This window comes from Tympanuchus pallidicinctus, unplaced genomic scaffold (genome assembly GCF_026119805.1).
Source record: "Tympanuchus pallidicinctus isolate F22 unplaced genomic scaffold, pur_lepc_1.0 scaffold26, whole genome shotgun sequence".
Classification (NCBI taxonomy): Eukaryota; Metazoa; Chordata; class Aves; order Galliformes; family Phasianidae; genus Tympanuchus; species Tympanuchus pallidicinctus.
Genome location: NW_026294743.1, coordinates 9,722,818 through 9,739,616, shown reverse-complemented (window position 1 = coordinate 9,739,616; position 16,799 = coordinate 9,722,818). Strand labels below are relative to the sequence as shown.

At 45.7% G+C, this 16,799-nt stretch overlaps 3 protein-coding genes across 5 annotated transcripts in view; all 3 read left to right on the top strand.

The window, feature by feature from the left end:
* KLHL2 (kelch like family member 2) overlaps positions 1–3,836 on the top strand; it is a 59,407-nt gene extending 55,571 nt beyond the window's left edge. For all 3 annotated transcript variants that reach the window (XM_052690176.1, XM_052690175.1, XM_052690177.1), the window contains 3 exons: positions 1,694–1,834; positions 1,928–2,071; positions 2,717–3,836. In XM_052690176.1, coding sequence (XP_052546136.1) covers positions 1,694–1,834; positions 1,928–2,071; positions 2,717–2,745 — 314 coding nt within the window. In that variant the 3' untranslated portion in view covers positions 2,746–3,836. The remainder of the gene's footprint in view (positions 1–1,693; positions 1,835–1,927; positions 2,072–2,716) is intronic.
* Positions 3,837–4,325: 489 nt separating this feature from the next.
* MSMO1 (methylsterol monooxygenase 1) lies at positions 4,326–11,331 on the top strand. Its single transcript, XM_052690189.1, has 6 exons — positions 4,326–4,453; positions 4,767–5,084; positions 6,501–6,649; positions 7,403–7,529; positions 8,919–9,073; positions 10,353–11,331. Exons 2-6 carry the CDS (start codon positions 4,830–4,832, stop codon positions 10,555–10,557), a joined length of 891 nt encoding a protein of 296 aa, XP_052546149.1. The 5' UTR covers positions 4,326–4,453; positions 4,767–4,829; the 3' UTR covers positions 10,558–11,331.
* Positions 11,332–15,149: 3,818 nt separating this feature from the next.
* The window catches only part of CPE (carboxypeptidase E), a 43,224-nt gene continuing 41,574 nt past the window's right edge, over positions 15,150–16,799 (top strand). Inside the window, exon 1 of the mRNA XM_052690178.1 lies at positions 15,150–15,469. Coding sequence (XP_052546138.1) covers positions 15,184–15,469 — 286 coding nt within the window. The 5' untranslated portion in view covers positions 15,150–15,183. The remainder of the gene's footprint in view (positions 15,470–16,799) is intronic.

Below are 16,799 nucleotides of genomic sequence, written 5' to 3'. Positions count from 1 at the left end.
TGCATCTCTGTTGGTCAGCGTGGGGACAGATCTGTTTCTGGCAACATGTTGGGATGAGGAACTTCAGATTCAGATGTAGGCCGTTTGGGAGGGATGGGAGAGATAAGACAGGGTGCTGAAAATGGGCAGGAAAGCAAAGTAACAGGAGAACTCTGAAGACGGCAACAAGAAGATCCTGACGGAAGGAGCAAGAAATAAGGTAGGACTTGGAAACTGGGGGTAGGGTTAAGGGAAAATGAAGGACCAAAGAGAAATGAAAGACATTTTTAAAAAGGAATTGCCAAATAAGAAATGGCAATATGGCAAAAGAAAACTATTTACACTATGTAGGCAGGTCAGAAAGTGGAGAGAAAATTCAGGTGGGGAGGAAAAATAGCAATGAAGCACATTCTTAATGGTTGTTTGCTTGATCTGTATCACATCACACATTCAAACTGAAAATCTTAGCCATCCTAGCTCCATAATGTTTAACCATACAAAAGATGAATGCTGTATTATCCTGTCTAATAAAGAGAGTGGGAGAAAGAAAAGCTGTCACTTAGTACTGTGACATGATAGCTAGAAATAATAGCAATCCAAGAGGAATTAAATGAACTGGGATGGGTAGAGGCGAATGTCAGTCGTGAACGGCACTGGCAGAGTGATAGATAGCATGATTTATAATCAGTGTCATATTAAGAGCTGCTTTTCAGATTTGCAGTACTAATTAACTCTTCCATGTTTCCTTTCTATTTTCTTTTCACCATGTAGGATAGGAGGGGTCCACACTTGCAGTCTTAGGGATACATTTTTTAAAGGTCTTTCAGCTGGCTTTTAAGGTCTCAGAACATTTTTTTTTTTTAAGCCCAACATCCCTCCATAGTAATGATTTTTAATTAACTTTGTGGTCCATCATTCACAACTTTTAATGCCGAAAAGTTGTACTTCTGAAACCTAATATGTTTGGGTTATAATAGTGCATTATAAAGCCAGGAATAAACAAACATACCTCCCTTTTTGTTTCCTCTGTTACCATCTTTTCCATATGTGCAGTCTAACTAGCAAGTAGGTCTTGGACTGGCTACATTTATTACTTCATCCCAAGCTTATAGACTCATAAAATGTTGTAAAGTGAAGGGGACCGTGGGAGTAAAGGAGATCAAAAAATACTTTGGGTAATTTGGAGTTTTGTGTTCTAGCAGAGGAAGGTACTCACTGTAATTGCTTATTTTGTTTCATACACGTTTATAAGGTATTCCAGCACTTCAGTGGAGGCATTCCTATTGTTTAATGTCTGTGCACTCAGCTTTTATCTTCCATACTGCACAGTTTCTACTTTCTAAAAATTCAGTTAAGCTTTTATCACTTCATCAGATTTCCTTTACGTTGAATTGAGCATACTGTATTATTTACTATCATTTCTAATTAGTCCTAAGCTCCAGCCATCCTCCTGGTTCTGCTCATCCAAAATCTTCTACATGTTATGTTGCAGAACACCTCTGGTCTATAATAAGGATGGGCATGCAAGACATTTTATCAGTGTCCTGCATTACTCTACTCTCTCTTTATGTATCCTGGCCCAAATGTCTTCTGAAATAGTTCCTAACATTGGATGAATGATTTATTTTAGCAGACATATCTTTGGTTGGTTTTTTTTTTTGGTATCAGTCAAATTATGCCGTGGTTAATTTGGAGTGTTTTCACGTGTTCACAGGTGTTGGTGTGTTAAACAATTTACTGTATGCGGTGGGTGGTCATGATGGTCCTTTGGTAAGAAAAAGCGTGGAAGTGTTCAACCCTGTCACCTGTACGTGGAAGCAGGTTGCAGATATGAACATGTGCAGAAGGAACGCAGGTACGTACAACAGTCACTCCTCATGCTTTCATGGGTGTGAATGAGCTGATCATTAATTTTCATAATTGGTTCCCTGTCTTTTTATTTTTTTAGGTGTTTGTGCTGTAAATGGGCTCTTGTATGTAGTTGGAGGAGATGATGGCTCCTGTAATTTATCAACAGTGGAATATTATAATCCAACAACTGATAAATGGACAGTTGTGTCATCTTGTATGAGTACAGGAAGGAGCTATGCAGGTAACGTTGTCTAGGGTTTGTTTTTAAGACTTTTTAGAGCATATTGAACTGTAGTCAGGGTAAGAAACTTGATAAAGCAAGCTTTCCAGCACAAAGTAGCGTCGAAAATAAAAGCTAAGGTACTAGAATAGGTACGAAGAATTTCATGGTTCGTTTCGAATAAAGACTTCAAACAATCATTCACTAAAATGAAAGAGATACTGAACTGTATAGAAGAAGAATTTAGCGTGCAGTGATGAGTTGGAAGGTTGCAGTGTGACTGATCCCTTTTTTCCTCGGGAGAGTTTTTGTCGTTGTCTCAACTTGCAGCTGTCCAATTCTGAAGCTCTCTGTGGGAAATTGCTGTTTAGAAAATGAGGTGCTGTAGGAAGCTTCTCCTTCGCTAACTGCAGTTTCTCAAGTTATTACAGAATCTAAGTGTATGTAAAGGATATATTAACTATAAGGGTAAAGTTGATTTTTTTTCCAAATAACAGAAACGTTCAGAAATCTACTCTGATTCATTTAAGTTTGTTGTTTAATTGATGTGCTGTTAAAAATAAATGAAGAACGCAGTAATAGCCTGCAATGAGCATCATATTGAAAAGCTGTGCATGAGCACGGGTTCTGTTTTCCCAAGACCTGCACCTTTCTCCCTTGCTCCAGGTGTTACAGTTATTGACAAACCGTTATGATCGACGAGGGGATTTTCAATTTGATTATGCACTAGAAGCAGTCTTCAAGTGTATTTGAAGTGACTGAGCACCTGAGCACTTCTCTACTTGTAGCTGCGCCTTGAGTCACAGTGGAAGATGTGGCTGTGTACAATTAGAGATGATGGATGATGAAGATTACTCTAGGCAGAAGCAATGCGTGGGACTGCTCTGCGGCTGAACAGGGGCTGATGGAATTTTTGAAGCGTAGTGGGACAGTTTCTTTTTGTACTGCAAGATCTTCAAACACAGAAGCCACTTCCATAAGGACAGACTTATGTCAGTTGTGACTGAGAAACAGATTGTCAGTGGAGAATGGTGTGTATTCTGGTGGAAGTAAATTTGTCTTATTTTTTCCAGAGACTAATAATCATATTTAAAGAAACGAACCGTCAGTCTACATAGTAGGTATGGAATTCCACCTCAGTAATTCAAGCTGGCATGGGGGGAATCTGTTTCCTTTTATATGAAACTTTTGTTACATAACTATAATATGTGCATAATGTATGTGTGAGCATAAGTTGCTTTCTATTGAAACTCTTCAGAACCCCACTTTATTATTTATAATTTGGCACAGTACTTTGGATATGCCCGTACTATGTTGTACAAGAGAGTTGTATTTTTTGATATTTAACAATACTTACCACTACTAATTCCCACAGGAGGAGATCAGAGATGGTATAATGATTCTTGAACAGGTCTGATTTCGAGGTCTTTTTAATAAAAACGTTGTCTGTACTTAATGTTTTTCTTTTTTCTGTTCAATTCTGGTCACGTTTAGATGTTACTTCTTTCTTACCTTTTTATGCAAAAGGTGATTTGGCATGAAAATAACTGAAAATTTATAATGAGTGTGTGAAATTAAGTTGAACTTGCATGGTACTAAGGTCTCTTAATGCGTGTAACCTTAGCTTCTGTTAGCTAATACTGGATATGCTGTATGTGGCCATGTTCATAGAGCAGCTCGTTTCTATTCATTCCTGGATGGCCTCCTTTTAACACGACCAAAGTTATTGTCATATTTGAGATATTTTCTTCAAATAAACGGTTTGTATATGGTTTCCTAATGCCAACCAATTGCTTAAAGCTCGTGTTTCTCCACACGCCTCGTCTGCCATGAGGGAAGAGATGTGTGGGGAGAAAAGCAGTGACTCCACCCTGTGGTCAGGGAGGACTGTGAGTTAGAGATGGCTGAGGGTGGGAAGCGGTGTGTGTTTGGTGAATGGGGTGGTTCTGAAGGGGTTGCATTCAAGCCACTGTACTGGCATTGTAGTTTCCCGTTGTGAGGGGGATGCCTTGCTGGCCCCAGGCCCTGGCTGGAAGGAGGAAGCTTCCCAGGCGGAGAGCAGCCGTCACCGGGCTCAGGGCAGCACCCCGCCCTGCCCACCTGCGGGCCCGCCTCCTCCTCATCACCTCGCGCACGTCACCCGGCCGTCCGCCCGCCTCATTGGCCGCGCGCCGAGGTCTCACTATCCTCACTCCACCCCTCCAGCCAATCGACGCGCGCGCACGGCAGCTCCGACCCGCCCCCTCCCACGCCTGACTCTCCGCCGTCGCCTCCCGCTGACCAATGAGAGCCGCGTCGGGGTTACCGGGCGACCAATGAGAAGGCGCGGGTGAAGAGCCGGCCGCGCCGCTCTTGTTATTGCTGCCGTCTCCCGCGGTGCGAGAGGGCCGCCGCAGCGCCGAGGTGAGCGAGGGCCGCGCCGGGTGCCGTTGAGGCGGGGGGCGGGGGGTCGGGGCTCCGAGGGCCGGCGGGCGGCCGCGTGGCCGCTCTGGGGTGCCGCCCGGCCGGGGCTGCGGGCAGAGCGAGGGCCGAGCCGCGCGTCTCCTTGCGTTGTATCCCACTGCTTGCCTTTTGTACCCGTGTGGAGCTTCGTTCTTTTATGCTGTGCTTTAGGAAAAGGGGCTGTGTGAACCTGCGCCTCGGTTTTGATGCTCGAATTAATTAACGGCCAATGTTCTTCTTTTCTGACCAATAACCGCCGCTTGTTCCTTTCCAGACATTCGGGTTAGGTGCAGAAGGCCGTAGAAGAGCCCTAACTGTGATGTTTTGTGCCTGAACGATGGCAGCGAACGACAGCGTTAATATCCTGAACTCGGCTTACCTGGCAGTGGAATATATAGACTCCTTCCTGCCCGACAACCCTCTGCAGCAGCCGTTTAAAAATGCCTGGAATTACATGCTGGACAACTACACCAAGTTCCAGATAGCGACGTGGGGGTCGCTTCTAGTTCACGAAGCTTCCTACTTCTTGCTCTGCGTGCCAGGATTCATCTTCCAGTTTATTCCCTACATGCAGAAGTATAAAATCCAGCCGGTAAGACAGAGCAGTGGGCTGCACAAGAAAGACGTAGAGATCTTGGAAAGGGTCCAGAGGAGGGCGACTAAGATGATCAGGGGGCTGGAGCACCTCCCCTATGAGGACAGGCTGAGGGAGCTGGGCTTGTTCAGCCTGGAGAAGAGAAGGCTGCGGGGTGACCTCATTGCAGCCTATCAATACCTGAAGGGAACCTACACCCAGGAAGGGAGTAAACTCTTCAGAAGGGCTGACAATAGCAGGACTAGGGGAAATGGATCCAAGTTGAAGGAGGAAAGATTTAGGTTGGATGTTAGGGGGAAGTTCTTCACAAGGAGAGCAGTTAGGCCCTGGAACGGGCTGCCCAGGGAGGTTGTGGATGCCCCGTCCTTGGACGTGTTCAAGGCCAGGTTGGACGGGGTCCTGGGCAACCTGATCTGAATGTGGATGTTTGGTGGCCCTGCTAGGCAGGGGGGTTGGAACTACATGATCCTTGAGGTCTCTTCCAACCCGGGTGATTCTGTGATTCTGTGACCCACCTAGAGACTGGGGGTTTCCATTTCACGTGGCCACGTTTGGCCTCAGTCGCTGCGAGCAATTTGGAAGGAACAGAGGAAAATTAGAGTGTTTGTGATGAGGGGACAAAGAGGAGTGAGTTTGGGGAAGCAAAGGAGTTTTTTTGCTGAGGGGGAGAGTATCACAGAGTCATAGAATCACAAAATGGCCAGGGGTGGAAGGGACCTCATGGATCATGAATCTCCAGCGCCCTGCTACATGCAGGGCCACCACCTCCACATTTAGTACTAGACCAGGCTGCCCGTCCTGGTGACAGTTTTTTCCTCTGTTCTTTGTAATAGGAATTGGAAGTAAACCACTTTCGAGAATTATCTCAATGATTTGATAAGGTGTCTTCCTGCAAACGCCTCTTTTTTCAAGGCAGTTTATTTCTTGACAACTTTTTATCTTCAGCTTCTGTTGTATTCCTTTAGCTATGGCAACAAGAAAAGAAATAAACTTAGATTTGAATTACTGAAACGTTCCTGCTAATTACAATGACTGAAACAACAAGAATAGTTTAAGGGGGCTGGCAAGGACAACTTCTGATGAGAGACTTCAGAAGATGTTCAAGGAACGGCTGGATGTTGTGTTGAGAGACATGGTTTAGTGAGAACTACTGGTGATAGGGTGGGTGGTTGGACTGGATGATCATAAAGGTCTTTTCCAGCTTTGGTGATTCTGTGAAAAGCAGTTTAGAAAAGTGAGAGCCTTTGTGAAATCCAGGCCCATGAAAGTGGTGTTCCCTGGTTTAATTTGTGTGGTGGGAAGACCAGCTACCTGTCTCGTACTGTGAGATGAAATTGCCTTTGAAGTCATCTTCGGTTTTATGTGCAGTAGAAATGCGTAACTCATCTTTCTTTTTATGTTTTTCTTCCTTAGGATAAACCAGAAACGTGGGAAAAACAGTGGAAGTGCTTCAAAACACTCATGTTCAATCACTTTTTCATTCAACTTCCTCTAATCTGTGGCACGTACTACTTCACAGAATTCTTCAACATCCCCTATGAGTGGGAAGAGATGCCTAGGTGGTACGTAGATACGTCCTGTGCGTTCCTACTGAATGGCACTTGCTTGCACACGTAACAGAAACTTCATTATGGAGTTGGTGACGTTAACGTAACTTTTGGGGCTAACAAACTATGTTTGCTAACCAGCCTTGAGACTCAATTGCAGTAGGAGCTCATTAGAGCTTCCTAGAGTCACACTGGCTCTTGTAAGATACCAAGTGGGTGATGTGCTGTGGGGTTTTTTTTTATCATCCAGGTTTTTTTTTTATTCTCTGTTATTTCCTTTAAAGTGTTTCTTTGCCCCACCTTGTTTTATTTCACAGCAGCAGTGCGTTACTCAGGGGAGGGGAAGATGCCTCGTGTTTCCCTCTTTTGCCCTAAACTGGTGAAAAATGCTGCAATACTTAGAAATGCCTTTTTTTTTTTTCACCAGTAACTGTTTTTACAACAGAAGTTCATCATTTTTAGTTGTTTTCTGTCTGGTTAAATACCCAGCAGGTTTCTGTATCTAGGTCTTAGATCGCAGGTGTTCCTTATAGGCTATACAAGTGATGTTGAAATGACAGCTTGCTGCACTGCATGTTAACTCTGACATATCAACAGATGAGCTACGAAGGCTGATGCAGATTTTTACATCACAGTGCACAGATGTTACCTTTTCAACCAGTAATACACATTTCCTGCCTTCATTATCTTGTCAACTCCTTTATCCTTCAAGACTGTGCGTTTGCAAGTATCTTCTACAACTCTTGACTCTTCTTCTTGTTTTTAAAGGTATGTTCTGCTTGCCCAGTGTTTTGGATGTGCAGTGATTGAGGATGCCTGGCACTATTTCCTGCATCGACTGCTGCATCACAAAAGAATATACAAGTACATCCATAAGGTTCACCACGAGTTTGTAGTATGTATTCCTTGTTTTGATTTGGTTGCTTCTAGTGCGTGCAGATTCATACGGCTTGTTTGAAGACTTCATTTGGCAGACTTAAGGGTTTTGCATCTTTCTGACAGTGGCCTTTCCTTGAGCACAGCTGAGTGCAGCCATCCGTTTTGTTACTGGACGCACCAGCTGTTCTTTGATTTTATTTCAAGAGAGTGAAAGGGTGCACTTTTAATAGCGTGGTCTGCTTATTAGGGGGGAGGGATGCAATAGGTTTTCAGGTTATGGCTGTTCATCACTTTGCATTGCTGCAAACTGATGGGTGTGTGGTGATGTGCTTAGATCTGCAGCAGTAGCTGCCATTCTCCTCTTGGCAGCCCCTCAGACTTCTAGCTGGAGCAGCTTCTGGCCAGCATTCTTAAGTACATGTAGCACTTCGTATAGAAGTCATCTATAAGCTAACAGCTGTTTCACTAAGAACTTCCCCTGACGATACAAGCTGATGATTTTAAAATCATCCTTAAGCCAAAGTAGACTTAACATTTTCTTCTGGTAACGCAATGCTGAAGGTTGTCGGTTTGCTTTTATTTTTGTTTTTTAATTTGGTATCTTTATGTGAGCATTCCACTGTTGAAAACTCTCTGTGGAATTTCGTTTTTGGTAAATAAAATGTGGGAATGACTGTGTGTGTGTGTATGTATGTGCATATGCATGTATATACATATGTGTGTATAGATTACAGAATGGCCTCAAGGATGATGAATCTCCAACCCCCTGCCACACGCAGGGCCACCAACCTTCACATTTCATAGCAGCCCAGGCTGCCCAGGGCCCCATCCAACCTGGCCTTGAACACCTCCAGGGATGGGGTCCACACCCTCTCTGGGCAGCCTGTATACGTACATAAAATGCTTTGGTTCTATCTTAAGTTTTGAATGATAAGAATTTAATTAATTTATGAAGCTGATCTATCAATATGGGCACTTGTTCATTTTGGTAGGTTTTGATTATGGATTTTCTTTTTTCTTTAAATGACAAATTCTTTTGGCTTCCTTCTGTTTTGTTCTACTTCCAAGACTGGATATATTGCAAAGCTGATAGGAGCTTGCCAAATGCTTTAACATTCCTGTTCTTTGGCCAGGGGCAAAGCAGAAGGTTTTGGGTTTAATATGGAAGCACTTGGAATTGCTAATGGCATCATAATCATTATCAACTCGATGTTTTCTGTTTTAGCAAGGACCCTGGTGTTTAGACCCTTGCTGGACCAGACTGTTCCCTTCACCCACAACCTTGTTCTGTTTCTCTTGCTGTGGGTTTTGTGGGACGTGGGGAGCGCCATCAAATAGTGATTCTGCTTTGGGAGTATAGAAAATCAGAAAGGGTGACAGTTTTCCTGTCTGTTCTGTTTTGTAGTCTCCATTTGGAATGCAGGCAGAATATGCACATCCTCTGGAAACGCTCATCCTCGGAGCTGGCTTCTTTATTGGAATTGTTGTCTTCTGTAACCACGTGGTTCTTCTGTGGGCATGGGTGATATGTCGCCTGATGGAAACCATTGACGTGCACAGGTGAGACCTTGGTTCCTTTTTAATAGCTCCACTTTTCCTTAAGTCTGTCTTAAAATTACCTGTCTCTTTTTCACTGAGCTGAGCTTTACTGCTTTATTATTATTTTTAATGAAATGTGCTTTTACACATCTTAGAATGGCACGGTTTAAAGAGCTAAGCTCTGTTCTGTTGTGAGGTTGTGTAGTCAGTGAATCTTGTTGATCAAAAGAGTGCTATAGGTGAGCTAGAGCACCTGAGTGTGATGTCAGCCTGGCATTTGCCAGGATGTTTGGCATACATGCATCTTAGAATGCCAAAAATAATGGAAAACTTCATATTTCATCTCCAGGAATTCTTTCCATTTAGTATTTGATGGTTTAGATTCACCTGTGAGAAAATGAGCTTTTCTTTCCTGTGTTCAAGAGGAAGGGGAAAGCTATTTTGTTGACCTACTAGCATCACACTTGACCTCCTGTCTGGATACACACTGTGAAGCATGTGGTGCCTTATTGTAGGCTGTGTGAAGGATTTTAGAGGAACAGGTCTCTATTAACTGGCTCGTGATACAAACCATTGCCATTTTAGGTGGTTTTGATCCTAGGCTGAGAAGCGCAAGTTCATGCTAAAGTAATTCATGTAAAATAGAAACCTCATCTCTCCATGATAATGTCTGCAGGTGTTTGTAACAGATTATTCTGTGTTCTCCCCACTAGGTGGTGATGCTTTCCAGTACTGCTGAGCAGATGAGTCGAAATGGCTTTAAAGCAGAGCAGTCTGGTTTTAATATTACTTTGGTTTTGTATTTTCAGTTTTAAACCTTTGAAGAACTTGCAGCAAGCAGAAAATGATTAAGAGCAGAAAGTCTACAACTGTAGTTGATTTGAGCTGCTGTTTGAGGAGGAGCTGAGCTGGTTGATAATTATAGCTTGCTGTCACTAAGGTTTTTTTGTTACTTCCTTTTACTAACATCACTTTTCAGACAGCTAAGTCTGCTTAACAAAGCAGGAGATCAGCCTCTGTCATCTCCTAGGTGTTTCTGCTGAATTCTTAGTGTTGCTCAACTGAGCTGAAAAAGGTCACTGAGTGCCAAAAAGCCACTGTTAACAGAAGCATTTGCTGCAGGCAGGAGGGGATTTTGTTGTAGGAGGGTAATATACTTTTCTTCAGGACCCTATAAAACAGAAAATAAAAAGTATATTTTTTTCCTGTATTACAAAAAGAACAAATTGATGCCTATATTTTGTACTTAGGTTTCTTCCCAAATATAATTAACGATTTTTTTTTCCCCTTCCCTCTCCAGTGGCTACGATATTCCACTGAACCCTCTTCATTTGGTGCCTTTCTACGCTGGAGCCCGTTTCCATGATTTCCATCACATGAACTTTATTGGCAATTACGCATCGACCTTCACGTGGTGGGACAGAATCTTTGGCACGGACTCTCAATTCATTGCCTACAAAGAAAAAGAGAAGCAGCAGCAACTCAGGATGAAGAAGGCTAACTAAAAATCCAGTGTAAAAATTGTGATGCCTAATACTGGTAGTCAACTTTTGCTTTTCTTTAAAGCAAAGTCGTGATTGGGTATGAAGCGTAAATCATTTTCCTTGGCTACTAAGTGGTAGGGAAAAAAAACCCACAAGAATTAAACTGCAGTATCTTCCTAATGGGAATGCTTTCTATTTTATACGTAAGCACCACATATATTTTAACTACAAATTTAAAGATGATGCAAAAAAAAAGACAGAGGTTACTTGAGTCTGTCCATGCTTTGTTTTTTTTCTTTTGCAAAAAATTATTCAGTTTTATCTTTGACGTTGCCCCCTTTTGATCCTTTTGGTAGAATCACACTAAGATTGGACTTCTTTCTTAAAAATATATCTTCTTAAATGTGTAAGATCAAGTAGCAGACTGGTATCCGCACAGTAATTTAAATATTGGGTAAAATTTTGCTTCCAAATATCCAAAATATCTGTTAATAGAAAGCATGGACAGGCAGGCCTTTTGCACACTGGATAATATAAGCTGTTAATCTCAGAATTCCTGGCTAAACATGAGTTAGCAGAGACATTCTTGATCTAGATTTATTATGTTATTTTAGGGTACAGATAAAAAGAATAGAAGTTTTTATTTGAACAAACTTTGTTTTTGCTGCTCTTTGAAGTTGCTCTGTCAGTGTACTTAGCATTTACATTACATTCCTTTCAGTGTTGTAATTTGCTGAACTGACTTGTTGCTGTATTTGCACTTGTGACTGATGAAATAAATGTGGTTTGGTTTAAGATGGGTATTACACCTTTCATATGTTTTTAATACAAAACTGACCAAAAGCATTTGGGATGCAGCGTCTTGCTTTGTTTATTTCTCTAATGGAGAAACACAGTTTCTGTTCAAGTCGAGATGTTTTACAGATGGAACTGTTACACAGAGACAGCAGTAAGAAAAGGATTTACTTGCTCAATTGCCAGCCTGAGCTCTCTGTAGTGGAAGCAACCTCTTTAATCAGGTTTCAAAGATGGCCCTTATCCTCTTTGCTTTGTTAACTCCCACTCGTCTTGCAGCTGTGCTTAGCTTTATTCTTGCTGAACTCCTAGCCTAAAAATACAAGGGGCTTTCAGTGCTATGGAATGCCCTGGTCCCTATGATTCTGTTCATTGATTCTTAGCTCACCTTTATGTCTGTGCAAACACAGCAACAAAATCACCACTGTGAGCCAGCCAACTGCTTAAACACTCTTCATTAGTAAATAGTGTCTCTCCAGCCTTAGCAATTCCAAGCTACAACATACATTGCATCCTACAAGAAGTTTACAAGTAATGAATCTGACAGTAACACATCACCTTTTTTAGGTACCCCATCTTTGGGGTTTTCCTGATGTTTTTTTTTTTCTTTCTTATTTGAATCCTTATTTTGCTTTGCTACTCATTGCTACTTCTGTTTTTGGATTATTTCATGCAGCACAAACACCTTTTGTCCACCAATATGAGATAGGTGCTATTACATCACAGTGTACCTTGCCAGGTATACCACAGAATGTTGGTAGGCAGAGACCATGTTTGTAAACATAAAGACCTTTTCTTCCTCACCTATACTTTAAGTGATGACTGCTGAGGTCATTTGAAGGTGATTTTAAACATTTATTTTCACAGGAACACGGGTACCAGTGAAACCTGCATTTTGGCTCGGAATTTATTGCTAACTGGTGTCTGGTTCATAGTTTCCAAATCTCCATCCCATCACTGTTGCCCCTCTGACACGGCTTTCTGGTGAACCTTAGCCACAGAAGCCTAAAGCTGTCAGGGTCACTTCTTTGCAGTGTTTCTTGCTGTAATTTTCTATCTGTGAGGGTAGTAAACACAACCAAATCTAGTTGCAATGGTATTTTTCATCATCCAGTCCTCTGCAGCAAGACATTTCTCCTATTTCTCACATCCCTTCTGTGGCTTGGCTCTGAATTCTCAAGGTGTTTTTCCAGTGTAGCTACAAAGAGTAAGGGTAGTAGTTCTGGGTCATTCGCACTAACACCTCCTTGGTGGCAGTATCACATCCTTCCTTTTAAGCACTGCCCTTCTGTTCAAACATTCAAAGATAAAATTAGCAGTTCTGCAGGGCTGCACTGGAAAATATAGTGGAGTTGCCTGTCTGTTGTGATCTCTGATTGCTACTAGAGGTGCCATTTGCCACTGTGTTTTGTATGTCTTCAATGTAATTTACTAATTGCTGTGCTGAAGCATTACTCATTTCACAGAATGGCCAGGGTTGGAAGGGACCTCAAAGATCATGAATCTCCAACCCCCCTGCCACATGCAGGACCACCAACCTCCCCATTTAATACCAGACCAGGCTGCCCAGGGCCCCATCCAACTCCAGGGATGGGGTATTTAAGTAGAGCTTGACTTACCATGCAATTTAAATCACGTTCCTAATTCCCAAATGTGAACATCAGATCCGTTTCAGATGCAATTCAAGCCTGCAAAAAGCAAAAAAAAAAAAAAGTTTGCCTCCACTCCCTGGCAAGCACAGCAAGCTCTGCAATACCTGGTAGGGCTGTCTTTAGCAATGTTTATTTATAGGCTTGTGGTGAGTCACGATCTGCTGAAAAGGACAGATTGAGGCAAGTCAAAAGAATTTTAAAATGTATGCATGAGAATATGTGGAGGAATCGTGGACCGGATAGATCAACAGAGCTGATTTCTGTGTCAACTGTACATTGTATTTTGGAGAAATCGCCTTTAGGAACAGCCACTGAAAGCTGCTCCAGAGTGTGGGGATTCTGGACCTCAACAATGATTGTGGAATAAGGAAACAATGTCAGGAGGCTGAAAGGGAAAAACTGCAAAGGAGTACAGGCACTTTGGTGCCTGTGTCTTACATACATGTCATGCATACAGATGTACCACGTGGGAACTACTTTTCCAGGTCTGAGTTTCTGGTACTGGCTGGGTTTCCACATTGGTGTCGTACAACCATACAACCATTTGAGTTGGAAGGGATCCTTAGAGGTCCTCTAGTCCAACTGCACTGCACTAAACAAGGACATCTACAGCTCCATCAGTGCTCAAAGTCCCTTCCAGCCTGTCTTTGGCTGTCTGCAGGATTGGGGTCTCACTTACCACCGCTCTGGGCAACCTGTGCCGCTGCCTCACCACCCTGAGTGTGAAAAACGTCTTCCTTATGTCCCCTCTATACATCAGTGGTTAATGATGGTATTTCCCTAGAGATACTATTTCCACGATGCTGCTGTGGAACCAGACAGCCCACCGTGCAGGGGAATGTCCATGGGTTCACAAAGGGCTGTTTGTAGCACTTCCTGAGAGCTGATTTGGTGTAGATCAGTGATGGGAGAGGGTGTGCCATGGGCTCACTTTTTTAGATCAGAGGATGGAGGCAAACCAGGTGTTAAATAACCAGAGACAGGGTTCTGTTTGCTGCAGGAAATTTATAAACCTGATGTGGATGTTGCTCGTTGGGGATTTGCCTTTCTCAGCTGTCTGTTTGGGGCATTTTGACAGTTTCTATCGGAGCAGGCTGAGCTGACTGCAGGCAGTGCCGGAGCACAGAACTGATCACACAGAATCACACAGAATCACCAAGGTTGGAAAAGACCTTTATGATCATCCAGTCCAACCATCCACCTATCACCAACAGTTCTCACTAAACCAACACAAAATCCAAACGTTCCTTGAGCACCTCTAGGGTCGGTGACTCCACCAGTTCCCCGGACAGACCATTCCTGTGCCTGACCACTCTTTCAGAAAAGTAGTATTTCCTAAAAGTCCAGCTTAAACCTCCCCTGTGCAGCTTAAAGCCATTCCCTCTAGTGCTATCACTGTTAACAAGAGAGAAGAGCTCTCTGCAGGTTGCAGCTCACTGCAACCTCCCTTCAGGTAGTTACAGAGAGCAATGAGGTCTCCCCTGAGCCTCGTCTTCTCCAGGCTGAACATTCCCAGCTCCTTCAGCCTCTCCTCACAAGGCCTATGCTCCAGACCCCTCACCAGCTTTGTTGCCCTCCTTTGAACCCGCTCCAGGGCCTCGATGTCTTTCTTGCAGCGAGGGGCCCAAAACTGGACACAGCACTCGAGGTGCAGCCTCACCAGAGCCGAGTACAGGGGGACCATCACTGCTCTGCTCCTGCTGACACCGTTCCTCATGCAGGCCAGGATGCCGTCGGCCCTCTCGGCCAGCCGGGCACACTGCTGGCTCACGTTCAGCCGAGCACCAATCAACACCCCAGGTCCATTTCCTCTACGCCGTCTTCCAGCCACCCCGCAACAAGCGCTGCCTGGGGATTTACGTGAGCAGCTCCCCTGGGAGCATTCCCGTAGAGAATATCGGGATTTGCCCTCTGAGCCACTAGTATCCGGTATCCCCGGCGTTATTCCGCAATCACGCAGGCACGGGGCTGAACTCGTTCACTCAGGTGCTGCCCGCACGGCTTCCTCGCAGGGCAGCGCTCTCACCACAGCAGATTCACACGCGGCCCTGCGTGCCCGGCACGCCCCGAGCCCCTCCCGCCGCGGGCACCGGCGTCTCTCCCGGCCCAGGCGGCCCCTCCCCGCCCGCCCGCCTCCTCCTCTCCCCCTCCCGCCGGGCGGGCGGCAGCTGCGCGGCCGCAGGCGGAGGAGCCGGGCGGGATGGCGGCGCGGGAGCTGCGGCTGTTGCTGCTGGCGTTGGGCGCGCTGCTCGCTGCCTGCCGGGCGGCCGAACCCGCGGCGACGGGCAGCAGCCGGCGAAGGAGGCTGAGCGCCGAAGAGGGCATCTCCTTCGAATACCACCGCTACGCCGAGCTGCGGGAGGCGCTGGTTGCCGTGTGGCTGCAGTGCCCGGCCATCAGCAGGATCTACACGGTGGGACGCAGCGCCGAGGGCCGCGAGCTGTTGGTCATCGAGGTGTCCGACCGGCCCGGCGAACACGAGCCCGGTAAGGGACGGGGGAGGACGCTGCGGTGGGCGATGCGGCAGAGCGGGGCGGGCGGTGCCTCCGCTCCCGGCGGAGGGGCTGCGGGCGTGGGGCTGCGCGGCGCTGCCGGCGGGAACGGCGGCGCCGCAGGTGCGCTGAGCGTGAGCCGGCGGCTGCCCGAGGGGAGAGAGAGCGGCGGGACGGACGTTCCCTGTGGGTGCCATCCGCCTGTAAGCGCGTGAACAACGAGTGTTGTGCGTTCTCTGTGCCGTGCTGGGTCCTTCGCAAAGGCAGCCCCGGAGATGAAAAACGCCACATGGTTCAGCGCCCACATCACGTGCTGGGGAATGTGATGAGCGCTGCCGATCTGTCCAGGTGGATGCTGAAAATAGTCGCTTTTTTTTTTTTCTTTTTTTTTTTTTTGATGCTCCCTCCCCCCGTGGGATTAAGCAGGATTAGAAGTGGAGCGCGCTCGCTGTTTGAAGCCCTCCCTCCCTCTGCAGGGCACGGTGCAGCGCGGCTGCAGATCTCTGCCCGCAGCGGCGCAGGGGAGGCGCGGGGGTCACCTGGGGAAGGGCGGCAAGATGGACTCAAGGCCTGTCAGCGTTGTGTGTCGCGATTGCAAAGGTGCCCACAGCATCTGCGCTGCTCCGTTACGGAACCTGAGCGCCCCAGTGTGATGCCAGTGATCACGCTGGAGGTGTTTTCTCCTTAATGAAACACCCTTTCTTCTGCTGTGTGGTGGAAGGCAGCGCCGTGCGTTACCACACGTGTGCTGTTGCTGTGCATGAGAAGAAGTGGAGCTCTGGAGCTGCCCTGCAGCCATCCCGGAGCAGGGATCCCACTTCCTGTCAAAGAATGAGTGGCTCTGGTGCCAAGCGTGGCACACAGTGAATGCTTCTGGGGCCAGAACCCGCCTCATCTGTTTTTATTTTTTAGTAGGTAACATGGGGGACACTCACAGACATACATACGGATGCTTTTTCACAGCAGGCTAAGCAACTGTTGTTACACCTGAACGTAACCCGTTCCTAACCTGTTGGGCTGCATCAAAAGAGGGATGGCCAGCAGGGTGAGGGAGCAGGTTGTCCCTCTTTGCTCTGCCCTCGTGAGGCCCCATCTAGAGTATTGCATCTAGGTGTAGGGCCCCCAGCTCAGGAAAGATGTGGAGATGTTGGAGCGGGTCCGGAGCAGGGATGGGAGGCTGCTCAGAGGGCTGGAGCGCCTCTCCTTGGAAGGCAGTCTGAGGGAGCTGGGCTTGTTCAGCCTGGAGAAGAGAATGCTCTTGGAGGACCTCATAGCAGCCTTAATGATGCTTATAAGTAGGAGTGAAATCAACTTCTTACACAGA

Coding starts and splice junctions, on each gene's coding strand:
- MSMO1 (XM_052690189.1), top strand. CDS start 4,830: ATGGCAGCGAACGACAGCGTTAATATCCTGAACTCGGCTTACCTGGCA. Junction 6,650..7,402: donor TGGGAAGAGATGCCTAGGTG/GTACGTAGATAC, acceptor TTGTTTTTAAAG/GTATGTTCTGCTTGCCCAGT. Junction 9,074..10,352: donor GAAACCATTGACGTGCACAG/GTGAGACCTTGG, acceptor TTCCCTCTCCAG/TGGCTACGATATTCCACTGA.